Source organism: Ursus americanus, chromosome 6 (genome assembly GCF_024610735.1).
Source record: "Ursus americanus isolate L20-20 chromosome 6, mUrsAme1.1.p, whole genome shotgun sequence".
Classification (NCBI taxonomy): domain Eukaryota; kingdom Metazoa; phylum Chordata; class Mammalia; order Carnivora; family Ursidae; genus Ursus; species Ursus americanus.
The window spans coordinates 50,383,002-50,401,184 of NC_142132.1; the positions used below are offsets into that span (position 1 = coordinate 50,383,002).

Genomic DNA, 18,183 nt, shown 5'->3' on the forward strand with positions numbered 1-18,183 from the left:
AGCCCTACGGGCGTGAGGCGGAGCCCTACTGGCGGGGGCGGGGCCCAAACCGGAAGGGACGCGGCATTCAAGATGGGCGAGGGAAGGAAAACCGCAGCGAGGAAACCCGAGAGCGCATGCGTCAGCCCCAACGCGAAAGTGGGAGAAAATAAGGTGCTGGTGAAGATGGAGGGGGGCCTATGGTAGATGAGGGGGAGCAAGAGGAGGTCACCTAATTCCTTTGGAGGGAGCCAGATCCTCCGCAAGAGCCAGCATCCAATGATCACCGTTACAATTTATTGCCCCTTTAGTTTCTGACAGCCCTTATTCCAAATGCTATATAAATATCTCACTTACTCTTTGTGCCAACTCTGCAGGGTGGTATAACACAGAAGGGCCAAGAAACCTGCTTGAGGTGCAGCAGTTAATATGTCCTAAAGCCAGTCTGCCTACTTAAATCTGTCTAACTTCAGAACGTGTGCTCTTCTCCATTATCTGAAAGTCCCCAACACAGGCTTAGAATTGGCATAGACCAAATCCAAAACCACCTGCGACCTGGCTCCAACCCCTCCTTGACCTTCTTCCTCATCAAGTGCAGGGCAGATTTCAGGGGCTCTGATGGGGTGGAGGCAGGTTCTAGGGTGGACATGAGTGCATACTTCTCCCACCGGGTCCCCTGGTGTAGCCTTTACTCTCAGGCTGGACTACTCTCTTTACACTGCAGCTTATACTCCTTCCAGCCCGTCTGGACCTTCACAAAGTCGCCTGAGAACAGGCAAAGCATCTTACCTCTTCTGCTGGTAACTGGCTCTGACAGAAGGACAGATATAGACCTTTCTCAGTTTCTGTTGTGGGGACAAAAGCCCTTGTAAGCAGGGGAATCTCCCTCCCACCTCAAAAATGTTTCTAATGACAGTTAGTCCTTTGGGTCTAGGGCAACATTCACTTCCCTTCTCCCCACTTTGGTATACATGGCTCATTTCAGCCTCTCTTTTGAGAAATCAGCTATTTTCATTATAGAACCATTGTTCAAACCTTCCCCCACAAACCCCGTGGGAACCCTTTAGATGAAGTCCTCCATGCTTCCTCTCCACATTTCTCTGACTCTACAATGCAGGAAACTTCCCTTGAGCCACATAATCCAGAGGCTCACTCAGCAGCCATATGGTTCCCCCCCAGTTTGTGGCCCACCCAGACCTGCAGAGCTTTTTTAACATCATTCATTGTTGTAACCAACCACCCCCCTCCACCCTGGATCTCCACTTTAACTCAGTCCTCAGAACTAAATAGCCTTATTCAGGGCCCTAAGCCTCTTAGTTCAACAAATGTTTCTTAAGCATCTACTACAGTGTTAAACACAGAATATCCTTTGTTTTATTTAATCCTCATAATTCTTTGAGATAGGTATAATTACCCTTACTTCACGAATGAAGAAACTGAAGTAGAGAGGTAAAGTGACTTGCAGAGATATGACTGATTCCATGTTGTCACGGAGTTTGGGATTAGGGGGGTGACTTGGGGAGAAAAATGTTCTGTTCTTTCTGGAGGCCTCTGTAACTTGCTGAGTCACTTGCTTCTGTCCCACCTGTCCCTGCCAATCTCTGGGAAGGAGAAACGACACTGGAGAGGCAGAGAGGAGTGACCGCAGAGACAGAGGGGTGGGTGGGCTGGCCCATGGCTGAAGCCTCGGTCCCAGAGCTGAGGGGAGATGCCGAAACCACGCCTTGTCCCAGCGTTCTGGAATTGGAGGAGCTCCTGAGGGCAGGGAAAGTTTCTTGCAGCCACGTGGATGAAGTTTGGCCCAACCTTTACATAGGAGATGCGTGAGTGGTAGCTGGTTGAAGGGGTGCGGGGAAGGGGACAAGGTGAGACAGTTCTTGGGCTCTTTACCAGAGATGGGAGCTGGGTGGATAAAGGAGAAATAGTTCTGCTCTGCACATCCCAGGCGGGGGACTTACTCCAGGACCCCAGTGCGCTGGGGACCATGCAGTGATCAGGTGTGACCACCAGGGGGAGCAGGGCTCCTGCCTGCCTGGATGACTGGAGCTCCCAGAGGATCCTGAAGTCTTCTTATATATCCAGGACAATTGGCGAGTCTGGGGGACAGAGGCCTGGGGAATGGTGCTTTCAGGTAGGACATGGGATGGACAGAGAGCTCCCCTTCCTGGTCCCAGCCTCCCTCCTCTGGACACAGAGTGGGTGAGAAAGGTGAATCAGGGAAGGTGTCACCATTAAACATTTGTAAATTAGAAGCAGGTATGAGGTAGTGACCAGGAGACGCCAGATGTGGGTGGGAAGGCATGGGGCAGGAAAGGAGGGGCAGCTGGATTCCAGGGCTGAAGCAATTCTTTCCTTCCTGTCTTGGCCAAGGCAGGAGCAGATGGTGTCAGGAAGTGAAGAGAATCTAAAGATAACTCCCTATACCACCAACTCTTCCACCAGAAAGCTCTGAGGGTGGGGCTCAAGCTTACTGGGTTCCTTGTGGCTCCTTTTGGACCTGTGTGGCTCTGTCCCTCTGAAGCAGGGGGCCAGAAAAAAACCTCCTTCCTGGACCCCGTGGCTCAGCCAGCATCCAGCCCTATTCCTCCCCTTCCTAGGGCCACGGCAAATAACCGCTTTGAGCTATGGAAGCTGGGCATTACCCACGTGCTGAACGCAGCCCACGGGGGACTCTACTGTCAGGGCGGCCCTGACTTCTACGGCAGCAGTGTGAGCTACCTGGGGGTACCAGCTCACGATCTCCCCGATTTCGACATCAGTGCCTACTTCTCCTCAGCAGCCGACTTCATCCACCGTGCCCTCAGCACACCTGGGGGTAGGACTTGGGTCTGAGCCCACATCCCATCATGCTCACTCATGGGGGGCAATGTCCAGTTTCCCCTCAAATATCAGTGCCTTCCCATCTCTACTTTGTTAAAAAGCCTTCACGTTTTTAAAAATCCTCTGCTCAGTGTTCCAACAATTTAGCCAACCTTCTTCCTTCACAGACAGGGAAACTGAGGCCTAGAATCCAAGGTCATGTCGTGAGTTAGGAGCAGTCCCGGGACTGGAAGCCAAGTGTCCCAAACAGCAAAACAGTTCTTTCTCTTCATCATTCAGCCTTGAGAAATTGTCATTTAGTACCTAGATGTCTGGCTTCCATCCCAAAGTATTTTCGAATGGAAAAAAATTAAAAAAACCCAACCCAAACAAACAAACAAAACCCCTTCTACTACCCAGGGTAGAACAGAGGAGCCTGGGGAAGCTGGAGCCCCTGCTTTGTGTTCAACCTGCTTTGTGAGCGCCGTGGCCCTTGTTGCCTGCCCCTGGGTTAGCCAGTATCCCTCTCTGGACTTCAGTTTCTCATCTACGTGACAGGAAAGACAAGACTATGGCTCACAGCACGTTTTACTGTCCAGAGCACTGGACAGTCAATTGTTCGTCATCCATTCGTTTACCGGCTGTTTATTATCTTCTCTGTGCCAGGCGCTGGGCTAGATACTGAGCTGCACTTAGACAAGGCAAAGTCCCTGCTCTCATGGAACTCGTCCTTCTATGTTTCGTGGAGAGACAGTCAAAATTATGAGTACTAGGCATATGAATGGGTACATGTGAAGAGATCTAGGAGAACAGGAATAGGGCAAGGGTGCTCAATCCAGAGGACCAGGGAAGTGAGGGGCCCACCCTCTAAAACAGTATTCACTGGGCCACATGCAGAAAGGATGAGCTGCTCTGTGATTCAAGTGATACCATGAGTGGTCAGGAAAGACTATACAAGGAAACCATGTCTTAGCTGAAACCGGACAGATGAGTAATAGACATTAGTCAGACCAAGAGCAGGAGAAGTTTTACAGGTAGTTGGAATAGCATGTGCTAAGGCTGGAGGCCAGAGTCCAGAAGAACTTTAAAGAACTGAAAGTTACCAAGTGATCCTCAGGGTAAAGGTCAGGGTGGGGCGGCCTAAGATGAAGCTGTAGGGTCAGCAGGGGTCAGCTCACGGAGGGTCTTGTAAGCCACGTTGAGGAGTTTGGACCCTATCCCAAGGGTAGGCTAAATAGGTGTTGGTTACCCATTTGACAGATCAGGAAACTGAGAACCATAAAGGCTAAACAGTTTGCCCAGGGTTACAGAGTATACCTTGGGTCCCTACCCCTGCCCCTGGGTGGGCCAGCAGGTGGGAAAGGGTCTTTCACCAGGATGTCTTCCTCAGCCAAGGTCCTGGTGCACTGTGTGGTAGGGGTGAGCCGCTCCGCCACGCTGGTCCTGGCCTATCTCATGCTGCACCATAGGCTGTCCCTGCGCCAGGCAGTGGTCACCGTGAGGCAACACCGATGGGTCTTCCCCAACCGAGGCTTCCTTCATCAGCTCTGCCAGCTGGACCAGCAGCTGCGGGGTGCAGGCCGGAACTGAGGGGCCAGGTGAGGGCTGGGCAGGGCATGAGGGGGTGAGGGGGCAAGGCTGGGTGCAATTAGAAGTGAGAGGTCAGGTAAGAACTGCGCAGGGAACACGGCAGGGAAGGCCAGTGAGGGCTGGCAGGGGATGTGGAATGGAATCAGTTCAGAGGTGGGTTGCCAGGGTTGTGTGGGGCCAGAAGTGAGGGTGGAAGTGGGCTTGGCCCACTCCTCAAGCTGCTGGGCTCCCTCACCAGCTCAAGGCCTCAACAGGGCCTGGCAGAGGCAACCTTCCAGAAGGACCTGCTCTCCCCAGCCCATCCACATACTTCAGACCCCAGAGAGGATGGAAAGGCCAGGGAGGAAAGAGGTGGAAGGCATAAAATGGAAGAGGGGAGGCTTTCTTACCTGGTCCTGATGCGGCGCTGCCCCGAACCCCACCACGGCAGCAGCACAGCCCGTCCTGACACCCGTGGGCTGCCTGGACCCTCCCACAGCCCTGCATCCCTTCCCCTCGGGTCCGGACCCCAGCTACAGCTCTGGGGGGACAGCATGGCTGCAGCTGTCACTCCACGCTCAGTTATTTTCAGGTCAGCCCTGCATCTCCTTCTCACAATGGGGAAGGAGAACAGGGGCTCCTGCCACCAGCCACGGCCTCCTCTTGATACACAGTTCTCCTGTCATCGTGTCATTCCATTCCCTGCCTTGGACCCAGCGCCCCACTCCTTACCTGCCCTCCCCCAGTCAGTCTGATCTCAGAGTTCCAAAGAAGGAGCCTCCCTAACTTTGCTCCCTCTCTGGTTCTGGGGAATCCCTGTGGGACATAAAAGTCCTCCGGAAGTCTACCCAGCTCCTCTCTGCTTCCGTTTACCCCCTGCCCTGCTGCTCTGTGTGCGGGGCATTGGAGCATTAGCAGACGTCCCTAAGTTGCACATGAGGAACAGACCCTCAACACCTCCTCCCCTAGGTCTCCCCATTCCTGCTGGAGGCCCCAGTGTCCCCAGCTGCCTAGGAGAAGGAGTTGCTCCCCCTGCCCCGAACCACACTGCTGCTCAGGCTTCCAGACCGCAAATGGTCACCGAATGCTGCTTCAGTTTCCTTGGCATCAGCCCTATGAAAAGTGTTCCTCCAGCTCCTACCCATGCTGCCCCTCCCCTCATCTCTCCTCAGCCCTGACTTGGGCTGTGTGTCCCACTGCCCCCTGGCTCAGAGGGGCTGCCCGCTAGGGGTGGGTGACTGGCCTAGGCTCTCTTGGGAGTTGGAAAAGTGGCAGCTTTCTCCTGCCAAGAGCTTCCCAGGGTGTGGATGGAATTTCCCCCAGCCCGATCCCCCACCAAAAGCTGTTTTTGTCTCTGAATACATAACCAGTGCCGCCAAGGGAGAGCACTTTAGCACCCCGCCCTTCTTCCTGATGCTGTCAGGAGGGATGGGGATTAGGGCAGGACAGAGAGCCAGGTTTAGAGTTTGGGGGTGAATGTAATGGAAGAAAATCAGGGTTATAGCTGGGTTTGCGATGAGGCCCAGGGCTGAGCTGGGTGGGAAACTGTTGTGGGGAGCTCTGCAGGTATGGGGAGCCAAGAGGGAGACAGGAATGGCATGTTGGTTTCAGGAAACTGGTAGAACAGCAGATCTCTGATTATGCCCAACTGCCCCACTTCCTTGGCCTGCAGCCCTTAAATACCCTGACCTCTGGCCTCCACATCTTTCCCATCAGGCAGCTGGGTTTGGGGAAATCAGTTGGGCTGCAGCATTGCAAAATTCCTGGAGGTGCCATCCACCAAACATCCTGTGCAACTGGAACCCCCCGGGAATTATGCAGTGTGCAGCCTATGCGGCTGTACAGAGCAGCCCTTGGGACTCTGAAAGATGATGGGGAGAGGTCATTTCTCTCTATGAGCCCTGGACCCCAAACCTGCCTTATCTCTCTCAGCACCCATACCCACATGACCTTACACAGAGGGCTCAAGGCAGAGGCAGGTTTAGGTGGCCATTCTTGTCCCTGTCCTAACAAGTCCCAACCAGTGTGGGCCTTGGGTTGCCAGCCTATAACATGGAGCTCATCTCTCCCCCAGAGCTGGTCCTTCCTCCTGGCCACAGAGCTGTGCCATTTTGTTTCGCTGGCGCTGGCCCTGTTGGTGCTGTGGGAGGCTCTGGCCCAGGTGGATACCAAGAAGATGGTGAGAACCCGGTGTGCCGTCCACCCTAGAGCCCGCTACCCCATCTGCTTCCTCCTGCTGCCTGCGTTCCCTGTCGGCCACTGTCTTCAGTCCCCACAGGTGGGAATGGGCTGCCTTCTTAGCCAATCCCAGAGGCTCCTCAGTCTGGGATTTCAATTTCCCTGGGGTGGGAGGATGGGAGGAGAGTCGGGGGCGGTGGGGGATTCTAAGTGTTCATGAGAGCCCTTGGCCCCAGCTGCCTCCACCAGCTCTCCCCAGAGCTCAGGGAATTCCAGCAGGGGTGAGCCCGGCTCCCTGGATTTCAGACTTCAGAGACCCTGTGTGGTGTGGTTGCAGGTATGCGTATGTCTCTGTGTGTGTCAGTCATTGGGGAGTATGAGTGGAGAAGAATACTGAAGTATATGAGTATATGAGGAGGGTCTCTGGGGAGCAGGAAGGGTTCTTAACAGGCCCAAATCCAAGGTCCCGAACTGACCCCAGTGGCCTTGGGAAGGACCTAAAAGACCATTTTGGTGGCCTCAAGGGACAGTGATGTCTGGGTTAGGAATGCCTTCTAGAGGAGGGAGGAGCCTGGCAGAAGGCACAGTGGCTTCTGGACACACAGCTTCTGACTGCAGGCCAGGGCAGGTCTAAAGTCCTGCTCTGAACCTCACCTACACCTTTGTAAGTGTACCCCCACTTTTCTCAGCCTGGGTCTTCTAGATCTGAATCCTGGGCTAGTCCTATAATTGTCAGCTCCCAGCTAAGCACCCCTGGACCTGGGTTCTGATGTTGGCATTGCTGCCAGTTTGCGTGTGGTTTTGGCTAGTCTCTTTTCTGTCCTCCTCCATGGAAGATCGTTCCAGCTCCAACCTTCTGCCCATGCTTCGCACCACCCTTGAAGGCCAAGGGAGCTTTGAAAATGGCTTATTGGCCCTTCCTTCTCCCTGCCCCACAATCAACATATGCATACACACAGACCACAAGCAGACCCCTGCGGGCTGCCTCCACTCCCAGCAAGGCCAGGTGCCTGGCTGGGCTTGGCACTGACCATGCCAGGGACCAGTGGGTGAGTTGGGAGTGTCAGGGGGAGGCCAGAAGAGGGGAGCAGCACATCATCCTTTATAATTAAACTCAAATCAAAAAATAGAAACAGCATCAAGTGTGCGGAGACAGGGAGCCAGAAGCAGACAGCACAAAGTGCCCGTCAGAGAAGACCACAGCCTGGGCCAGATACCCCCACAGGTGGGTGAGTGCCCCTATTTCAGGGGGGCCACGGAGCATGCTGGGTCATGAGGGCCAGGGCTCCTGGGCCTGTGTGTGTTGTGGATGGACTGGGTTAGATTGGAGGACAGACTGGATTAGACACAGAGGCACAGACAAGGCAGAGTAGTCAGAAAGACGTGGTCTTGAATCCTGGATCCCGTGCTAATTGGCTGTGTGACCTTAAACATATTGGTTAATCTCTCTGAGCCTCAGTTTCCTCATCTATAAAATGGGAATGATAATATTATCTGCTTCATAAGGGTACTGTGAGGATCCAATGAGAAAATGTAAGCATTTAGCTCTGTCTAGTACATAGTACATCCTTAGTAAGTGGTGAATATAATTACAATTATTGTTGAACAGAGAAAGAAACCTTGAGAAACACAAAGAGGTAGAGACTAAGCCTCACTGTCCTGTGGGGAGGTTATTCTCCAGCCAGGATATGGCTGAGGCTTGAAAGGATAAGAGTAATAATAATAGTAATGATAATAATAGTTAAGATGCACCCTTGGGGGGCATCTACCATAAGACAGTCCCTGTGGAAGGGGCCTTGCATTTAGTATCTCATGAAATTCTCGCAGCAGCCCCATGAAGGAACTGGGTCAGCAAAAACCATACAAATACCAGACCTGAGAACTCTGCCCAGATCTGTCCTCCTCCAAGGCCTGCATGCTGAGTGCAGAGCCCCACTGGCAGTCCACCATTGGCTGCCCACCTGCCACCTGCCCCAAGGCGTCCTTTGCCAGACTCCTCATGTGTCGTGCCCTGAGATCTCTGGCCTCCACTGTCCTGTGGCCACAGTCCCATCTGCGTGGGGAGGGGGGGAAGCAGAGAGACTGGGTAGGAGGGAAGACCAGCGGGAACATCTGGAGCTTTAGCTGAGGGGGTGGATGGCCACAGCTGCCCGCTTGCCCTGAGGAGGCCTGTGCCTTGGCCTGAGGCCCCGGGCATGCAGGGTGGTGTGGAGGGAGCATGAGTGCCAGGAGAGGCTGGGGAGAGCCACATGGAGAGGAGAAGGGACACACGCAAAGACAGAAAACCAGCACGTAAACCTGTAAACAACAGCAGCACAAGAGCAGAGACGCCTTGCCTATGGAGGCCACTGCTGGGTTAGGGAGAAGACACAGGAAGGAGGCAGAATGAGGGCTGGAGTGAATGAGGAGAAGAGCCAGGCCTGGCCTGTCCCTACGACAGGCGCATGCATGCTTCACTCTACGGTGGCCAAGGAGATGTGGGGGAGGAGTCAGGCCAGCCTGGGGGCAGCAGAAACCAGGGGAGCTGCTGTAGCCACCGACTTCTCCTCCTTGAAGGATGAGTCCTTGGGAAGGGGGCTGGACCCAGTGGGATAAAGCAGACACTGTGGGGGTACATCTGTGAGCATCAGGTGTGAGGCTCTAGGTAGGACCAGACAAGGAGTACCCCTAAGTCCAAGGAAAAGGCCCCATTCTCCAGACTTGGACCTAAGGCCCCTCAGGGGTTGAAACATGGACTGTGGCCTACCAGCCCCCAATCCTTGACGCCTATGCTGTTTCCTCCTCTTCCCTGGAGTCCCCTGGGGCCAGCTCTGTCTCAGCCAGACCCTGGCTGCTTACTCCCTGGCACAGCTGGGCTGCAATGCACCCACTGGCCACAGGGTGGCGGCCATACCCCATGTCAAGCTCAAAGGCCGGGGTGGGCCTGCCCAGCTTCGCCCAGCTCCATTTCAACCCCACCTGTGGCTCGCTCATCCCCAGCTTTTGGCTCCACACCAGTGTGGCTGTTGGACAAGTCTGGGGCCAGGAGCTTTCCCCACCCCAACACACGACGCTGCTCCCTAACCTGTGGTTCCCACAAACGCAGCCACTGCTCTCTATTGCAGGTCAGAACCCCCCCACCCAGGGAACCCTAAATTCAAGCAAGGCCAGGATCTAGCACATGAGAAAGACAGACCATGGCCCAGACGGCAGCAAAGACTTGCTGGAGGCCATAGAATGAGTTACGGCCACGCTCTCCTCCCTCCCTCCAAAGTTGTCTTTTCACAATTTCTGGTAGCCTCCCATGTCCATGGGGAGTTCCAGGGCCAAGAGACTTTCGTCCCAAAGAGATGCCAAGCAGAGAGCAGCCTGGGGGTTTGGAAGGACTGCACTTCAGTCCACAGCAGCCTAGGTCTGCTGTCGGACCCCACCCCCACCGGCTCCAAGGGAAGGACCTGGAATTCTAGCCACTTCACAGCATTTGTGTTCTGGGCGGAACCTGCCCTGGTTCCGCTCGAGGGCTGAGTCCTGTCCCTGTACCCACTCCCCCATTCCCGGCCTCAGGCCATGCCCTAGGTAGGTGGCAGGCCACTCAGCCTGCCCTGAGAGGTCAGAGTGGGGGATGAGGGGGAAAGCTGGGTCTTCACTTCCACCCTGCCCACCAGCTGCCCACTGGGTGAGCTTGGCCAAGCCGGTGGCCTCCTGGGTACCCATTTCTCTTCCTGGGCCCATCACTGCCTACCCAAGAGAAAAGATGTTCTTTCCAGTTTGTACCTTCCCTAGTTACTGGTTGAGGGGGCCAGGGACAATTAGCCAAGATAGGCACTCCTTCCCAGCACCTCACCAGCCCCAGGTTCTGGTGCCGCTGACCTCCCAGCTCTGCAGGGGCCTGGACACCCCCAGAAAACCGACTCCTGACACAAGCCACCCCACCTGGGTGAGGCCTGACCTGCAGCACTGGCCTGAGTCATGGGGGTAAGGAGGAAAATCCTAGGGCCTAGAGATAGAGGTGTGACAGCAGCACCAGGCTCCCCGTAGAGACAGATGGGTTAATGACCACTCCCTGGAGTCCCCAGAGGTGGCAACTGGAAGGCTTGGAGACAGAACCGAAGGGGCACAACTGGACTGAAACCCCAGCCTTGCTCCCTATCAGCCAGACAGCTTTGGGCATCACTTAAAACATTCTATCTGACCTCTGGCTTTCTCCTATGTAAAATTAGGGACTTATTCCAAGTGAGGTCTCAGGCCCTTAAGAGGCATCTGCTTACTTTGTATGGAGATGCTAACAAATGCCATTTCTTGGCCCAGGCCCCCTCATTCTTGAGATGTGCTCTGTCCTTCAAGCACTGGAAACTGGAAGGGAACGGGGACCTGGGGATCAGCCCTGGAAGTAGCAGAGGCGGGGGCCTGAGATGAGCTGCCAGGTTGTGGGGGCCTTCCTAGGTGTACTCTGGGGTCCCCATCCCTACAAAGTCCCAAGTACCAGTGACTTCAGGAAGGCTGGGGAGTCTGTACTGACTAGTTGCTACAGAAAGGGCACTCCAAGGGCCCCTTGGCCAAAGCTTCCAACATCAGGGACCTCTGGAAAGGGCAGAGGAGACATTCCCAGCTCCAGAGCAGCAACAAGAGATTGATTCCCTTGTTCCCTGGGAAAAGGATCTAGGCCTCAGCCCCAGCTGAGCTGGTTAATAATCTCATCCGAAATAGCTGAGGCCTTTCCTGCTGCATCCTGATGGCCCCTGGGCACTGCACCGTGCCTGGGCGCCCCCATTAGCTGGACTCACCGGTGGGGATCCTGCCTCCAACCACCACAGTGTCCACTCTGTTTCAGGATGGACTCGCTGCCGAAGCAGGATCTCCGGAGGCCCAAGATCCACGGGGCAGCCCGGGGGTCCCCCTACCAGCCGCCCACGCTGGCCCACCTCCAGCGCTTGCTGTGGGTCCGTCGGGCCGCCATGCTGAGCCACGTCAATGAGGTCTGGCCCAACCTCTTCCTAGGAGATGCGTAAGTACAACCCACAGGGGGAGGTGGAGGCAAAAGAAGGGGAGCCTCTCTCAGGGTCCTGCAGGGGCAGAGTTGGCACCACCTCTTTCCACACATCACTATCCTTCTATGTTATTAATTTTAACTGTGGAAATAGAACACACATAAGAAAAGCGCATACAGCACATATGGACAGTTTCACCATCCACGTCAAGAAACAGGACATTCCTTATCCCAGAAGTCACTGGACCCTTCTGAACATAACCCCTTTCCCTGTAGATAACTACTAAGCGTTGAAATAATTATCTCCTTGCTTTTCTTTATAGATTTAACATCTACGTCCTTAACAATGAAGTTAGTTTTGCTTGTCTTTTAAAGTTACATAAGTGGAATCATATTGTGTGCGTCTTGCCCCTGGCATGATGTGCTCAATATTGTCAGATTCGCCCACGTTCTATGCAGCTGCGGCTCATACGTTTTTCATCGCTGTGCACTAGTCAGTCGTAGGACTTTACCATGGTTTCTCCATTCAATTGTATGTGGACTCTGAGTTGTTCTGACTTTTTGGCTTTTATGAACAGTGATCCTAGGAACAGTCTAGTACATGGATCCTGGGAGCACACACACGAGTTTCTCCAGGGTGTACAGTTATAAAGAAAGTAGAATGGCGAGTCATTTTCCCAAAAGTTTTCCTAAAATTTGAAACATATGAATCAATATATGTGGATTTTAGAAATTTTCCTTAATATTTAGAAAATATGGTTCAGTGTCTTGTTAAGAATATGGCAAATATGCTGTCCCCCCACCAGATAACCAGTAATAAAATCCTTGCTGACTTTTAAAAACTGCATGCACACATACGTACATAAATGCTTTTTCACATTTTTTTTTACAAAAATGATACCTCTTTCTAGTCCCATTTTGTAATCTACCTTACATAGAAAGCTTTTTAAATGGAACCACATAACGTCTTTTGAAAACAGTTTTAAACAACGTGCCGTATTGTATCCTGCATTTTTCACAGGTTCTCAATATAGCACAGACGCCTTTCCTCCTTTACGTGCAGCCACAACTTTTAGTGGTTGCATAGTATTTCATTTAGCTATACCATACTCGGTCTCTTGTTACAGGATATTTAGTGATTTTTTCCCAATTTTTCGCTATCTTGAATGTCATTAGATCCACTTTATACACATCTGTAGGCACGTTTTGGATTTTTTTCTTTAAATTCCTCGGAGGGGACTTGCTAAGGCAAAGTATGTATATATTTTGTATATTTTTAAGGCTTTTGATGCATGTGGCCAAACTGCCAGAGTGAAAGGGAGTCTTGAACTCCAACTAGAGGAGCCCCTTCACTCAGGCCTGTGCACTCTTTCCAGTCTCGCACTTGGAGGGGGATGGCAGAGGAGGGAAGGGCATAAGTTCCAGCCCAGCCAGAGGGGACCCAATGAGACCTGCTCCACCTCTCAACTCCCCCATGCCTTCCCTTCAGGTACGCAGCCCGGGACAAGAGCAAGCTGATCCAGCTGGGCATCACCCATGTTGTGAATGTTGCTGCGGGCAAGTTTCAGGTGGACACAGGTGCCAAGTTTTACCGTGGAATGCCCCTGGAGTACTATGGCATTGAGGCTGATGACAACCCCTTCTTCGACCTCAGTGTCTACTTTCTACCTGTTGCTCGATACATCCGAACTGCCCTCAGTGTTCCCCAAGGTGAACTGCTGGCGAAGGCACTGGGGTGGGGGTTGGGGGTGTGTGTGGGGTGGGATCTGGGGCACTTTTTCCAGTAGCACTGGTGGGTTGGGTGTCCAGAGTTATAAACCTCTTCAACAACCTTCCCACCCCATGGAGCAATGAGCTGCTACCATTTAGTGAGTGTCCCCTTCAGGGGACCAACGATCACAGACATAGCTAAGGTCCAGTGTGGTCGTCACTGTAACCATATCCCTCAGTAAGTGTATTGGGCAGAGGGTACAGGGCCTAGCAAAGGCTGAGCAGGCCCTTCTAAGATGAGGCCTTCGCATAGGGCAGCAGGGACAGAGGAAGGGGCAGAACGGGGGGAAGGAGAGGTAGGTGGACACCCCCTGTCATCTGCCTCAAATCCAGGGGACTCTGGAAATACTCTACCCCCTCCCACCCTGCCAGAGTTACAGAGGATGCCAGAGGAAGCGCCTTGGACCTGGAGAAGGGAATCCCAGCTGGTAACCTTGGCTCAGCCACTAACTTGCTGGTGACCTCGAGCCAGTCCCCTTCCCTCTCTGGGCCTCAGTTTCCTCATCTGACTGTGAGAACATTGTCAGTATTCCAGGGTGCTGTGACAGGGGGGCTGAAGGATGGCCAGAAGGATCTCCAATTCCCAGTGGGGTGGTCAGTGCGAGGGCAGGTAGCTGACGCTAGGTTGGGTCTTCCCACAGGCCGTGTGCTGGTACACTGTGCTATGGGGGTGAGCCGCTCTGCTACAGTTGTCCTGGCATTCCTCATGATCTGCGAGAACATGACCCTGGTGGAGGCCATCCAGACGGTGCAGGCCCACCGTGATATCTGCCCCAACTCGGGCTTCCTCCGGCAGCTCCAGGTTCTGGACAACCGACTGGGGCGGGAGACGGGGCGGCTCTGACTTGGTGAGCAGCCGGGAGCCCTGACCCTCTGGCCGGCATGGCCCAACCCAACCAGCCTGGCCCTGGGGACAGCTGCTGTTTCCAATGACCTTGAGGTATAAATAGCAAGTGGGGGCTTAGCTGAGGCAGAAGCAGGGAGAGTCGAGTGGTGACCTTTGGCAGGTGGATTTCCCTGACCCAATCCAGAGATTCTTTATACAGAAGAGAGTTCAGTCTGTCTCTATAATAAAAGGTTCATCATAATAAAGACAGGAGATCTTCTGGTGGTTTGTGGGGTAGGGTCTTGCTCCCAGGATGGCCATGAGGGTCCAGAAGTCTTGCCAGCTCTGAGTCAGCATGATGGCAGCCTACAGAAGGAGTCTGTCAGTTTCCATGAAGACAGAGGGCAGGTGAGGATTAATCAGCGGTATCTGCCTCAGGTGCAAAAGGGAGGAGCGAGGGTACAGGTGCTGAGAATTTGCTGGCCCTTTCCTCATCTTGTCCTCCCTCATACCTTCACCCAAGAGCTAGGCTGTGGGAATCGAGCCCGATGTTCAGTGCGTCAGCATCCTCTCCTTGCCCACCCTAGCAAAACGCGATCGTCAAAAACTGGCTGTGCAAGTAGCAGCTCTTGAATATTTTCATCAACGCTGTACTTTCAAAAGGACTGACTCAAACGAGAGGCATCTGGAAAACACAAGCATGAACCGAGACGATCGGGTCTGGGGAGGAGACAGCCCAGAAATCCCAGGCAAAGGATGGTTATATGATGGAGCAAAAGATTTTGTTCTGAGTTTCTTCGTATTTGTGCCCTAATAAAACAATGTAAAAAGCCCCCAGGTTCCTCAGGGTTCTGGCAGCTGCCTCTTTTCTCCTGCAGAGTTCCCACCCTGCTTGGGGGGAGGGGTGGTCCCCTAGCCCCCACAGCCTCAGTTCCCATCTCCGGGCTGATGATTCTTGGACCCCTCTCGGCAGCCCAGTTCCCCCCGCCCCCAGCTTCAAACCTCTGTATCCCACCGCCCACCTCTATTTGAACATTGCACTTGAATTTCAAACTCAGCTGCACTTTGCATCAGCCCCGCCCCACAGGCTGAATTCTTCCTGCTTCTTCCTTTGAGTGAAGAGTTCCAACAGCCATTGTAGCTCAAGTCAGTGATGGGCGTTACCTTGGACTCCCGCCTCTCAGAAAACTAGCCTGTAATTCTGCCTCCTCAGTCCCACCCGAATCTGCATGCTCAGCTTCATCTTTGGTGTGAGTACCCAAGTTCGAGGCACCCTCACCTCTTCCCTGGCCCCTGGATCACGAGTAGCAGCCCACTATTGGTCTCTCTGCCTCCAGCTTTGCCCAGACAAGTCTCCATGTAGACTTCTTACTAAAATGGAAATCTGATCACGTCACTACTCTGCTTACAACCCCCTAAGTACAAATACCTTGACAAAATATAAAGATGCTTCATTATCTGAGAACCTTCTCGTATCTCTAGCCTTATTTCTTGTAATTCTGTTCCCATACACACCCTGTAATTAAGAAATGCTAAATGCCCTTGCAGTTTCCAGAATGCACCACATTCTCTTACCTCTGGTACTTTGCACAAGCTTCAGATTGTACCACCTGAATGCATCACCCTCACCCATTCTCACCGGGGTCTCTAGGAGTCTCGGTTTAGCTCTTACTTCTGGGAAGCCCTTCTGGACCCTCCAAACCTGAGAGAAGCGCTCTTCCTTGGGCTCCCAAAATGTCCATCCACCTTTTGTGATGTCACCCGTCACTCTGAATCGTAATTTACTGGTGCCTCGTCATTCTCTTTCAAGTGGCTAGCTCTGATCAGCTTCCCATGGTCTCAAGGTCCCCGTGGCTCCCACACTCTGGCTATGATCCTCCCCCCAGGGGGAGCTCTGTGGTCGTGTGGACCACAACGACAGGTTGTCCCCACGGCGGCCATAAGGTCTTCTCTACAGAGGTCACCACGGGGAGTGGACTCCTGCTGGCCCCAGGAGCGGGCCTGCCTCCAGAGGGCACCTCCTCTTCCCCGAGCACCCCGACACCCTCTTCCCAGTGCATCTTGTTCTTCTCTGGCCACCTTGGACACTTCCTACTCACTCCTCACCAGCGCTCTCTGGGGCCAGCTCTGCCTCCTGCGCAGAGGGGTCCTTGCCCTTCTCCGCCATCTGGTCTATTTCCAGAGGGCAGGTGCTTTTCCCTTGCATGAATCAAAAAAGGTGCCCTCTTGAAGCAAATCAGCCCTTCAGGCTTCATCACTCTTGGGCTTGGTTGAGGAAAGCTGTCCCTTTCTCCCAAGCGGACGCAGCTCCGTGTCAGGGTGCCCATCTGAGTGAGCTGAGCACAGGCTGTGTTTTAGTCCCCAGTTCTCCTTCTGCAACTCAAAAACCGCACAAACGTACGCTGCCTCGTCTGATACATAGTGATGAACACCCCGTTTTATCACTGAAGATAAAATGCAGATGGCGTGTTGCCTCAGGTATACAGGGTCTCTGGGCTCCGGCCTCCAAAGGCAAGTAGTGCCCAGCCAGCTCCCTGCTCTCCTCCCTACAGCACTTGGTCCTAATCCCTGGTTGTTGACTACCTGAGGTGCTCTCAGAGCCTTTTCCAAAGGGTAAATGTACATCCTCGCTGGAGGACTGCAGAAGGGCTGCCACTGCGGTGCCCAACCCGCAGGGCCCCTCTCCAATCTGGGGATGGAAAACGGTTCTCAATTCATCCTCAGGTTGGTGGCGCCTATTCTCCAGAACAGACAAAGCTAGTCCCTGCTCAAGAGACCCATCTGCCCACCCCCAATTCCTGTGGATTCCTCCCTGTGCCTGACAACTCAGCCCTTGTTGCTATTTCTTGCTCATGCACTGTCAGCGGGACCCAAAATAGTGGTTCGAAAAGTCAGTCTCTAAACATCCTGGTCTAGGAGTGTGGGCAGCCTGTCCCGGCTGGCTGGGCTGGAGTGCCCAGAATCTAGGTCAGAGCCACACCCTGGGGCTTGAGTTTCAGCAGGTGACCTTCTTGGGGCTTTGAGGTTTGGGCTCAGAACCGGAGGCTGCAGGGAAAAGAGGGAGGGAAGCCTAAGAAGGCACGTGGTAGGAAGGCCAAACATTCCCCGGAGCATCTGAGGAAACAGGTTGAGCTGGGGGTTGGCATCTCCATCGGGAAGAATTCCTGCCCGCCACGCTTGCCCTGGGATGTCCGCCATGATGCGTCTGCTCCCTTTCTTCTCTAGAGCAGCCTCGTGAAAGAAGTGGGGGTATGGTTAAGAGGATGACTTTGGAGCCAGATTACCTGGGTTCAAGTTTTACCTGTGCCCTTTACCTGAGGCGTGTGACCTCAGTGAATCTGTCCATAACTCAGTTTCCTCATCTGTAATGTGGGAGTCATGATAGCCAACATACACGATTGTTGGAAGGATTATGTGGGGAATATAGGAAGTGCTTTGTGCAACATGTGGAGAGCTCCCCAAAATGAGAGCTGTGATTATTGTCACAGTACATAGTCCATGGGCCCCTGGCGTCAGACGAGGCACAGAATCCCATCTTGGACTAAAAGTTGGCTGTGCTCTCAGAGTGTTGAACGAATGATTAAAAATTAGCTGACCTAAATGCAACATCGTAGTTTGGATTAGATTCTGGAACAGAAGAAGGATATAAGTAGAAAAACTGGTGAAATCCGGAAAAAATTTGTGGTTTAGTTAATAGTGTGATACCAATTTTGATCTCTTTGATAAATATGCCACGGTTACATAAGAGGCTAACATTAGAGGTAGCTGGGTGGCAGGTATACAAGAAATGTCTCTGTTAGTGTTGTAACTCTGTAAATGTAAAATTATTTCAAAATAAAAAGTTACAAAAACTTGCTGATGATTACGGGCTGTTTTGCACATGCCAAGCACTATGCGGAGTGCCTCAGATACATCTTTTTTTTTTTTTTCCAGTTTTATTTCTTTAGGGAAGAAAACACAAATCAAATATAGCAAAATATTAAGATTTGACCATATTGAGTTGTAGGAATATAGGTGGTTGTTACATCTTTTCTTTTGTGTTCTTTTTCTTTTAAAAAAAAGATTTCTTATTTATTTATTTGAGAGAGAGAGTGTG

At 52.9% G+C, this 18,183-nt stretch overlaps 1 protein-coding gene across 11 annotated transcripts; it reads left to right on the plus strand.

Moving 5' to 3' along the window:
• Positions 1 to 79: 79 nt before the first annotated feature.
• On the plus strand, positions 80 to 17,941 carry LOC123782980 (dual specificity protein phosphatase 13B). 11 transcript variants are annotated; one of them, XM_087863012.1, is made up of 9 exons: positions 1,580 to 1,802; positions 2,577 to 2,794; positions 4,324 to 4,376; positions 6,422 to 6,625; positions 7,656 to 7,750; positions 10,390 to 10,479; positions 11,336 to 11,509; positions 12,981 to 13,201; positions 13,903 to 17,941. In XM_087863012.1, exons 1-9 carry the CDS (start codon positions 1,654 to 1,656, stop codon positions 14,103 to 14,105), a joined length of 1,407 nt encoding a protein of 468 aa, XP_087719138.1. In that variant the 5' UTR covers positions 1,580 to 1,653; the 3' UTR covers positions 14,106 to 17,941. The 11 variants fall into 11 exon arrangements, with proteins under 11 accessions (XP_045639487.2, XP_087719136.1, XP_087719135.1 ...); XM_045783531.2 differs by lacking the exons at positions 1,580 to 1,802; positions 10,390 to 10,479 and adding an exon at positions 80 to 153 and having other exon boundaries at positions 4,169 to 4,376; XM_087863007.1 differs by lacking the exons at positions 1,580 to 1,802; positions 10,390 to 10,479 and adding an exon at positions 1,858 to 2,110 and having other exon boundaries at positions 4,169 to 4,376.
• The last annotated feature ends 242 nt before the right edge of the window (positions 17,942 to 18,183 follow it).

Coding starts and splice junctions, on each gene's coding strand:
- LOC123782980 (XM_087863012.1), top strand. CDS start 1,654: ATGGCTGAAGCCTCGGTCCCAGAGCTGAGGGGAGATGCCGAAACCACG. Junction 7,751..10,389: donor TGGGCCAGATACCCCCACAG/GTGGGTGAGTGC, acceptor CCAGCTCTGCAG/GGGCCTGGACACCCCCAGAA. Junction 10,480..11,335: donor CACTGGCCTGAGTCATGGGG/GTAAGGAGGAAA, acceptor ACTCTGTTTCAG/GATGGACTCGCTGCCGAAGC.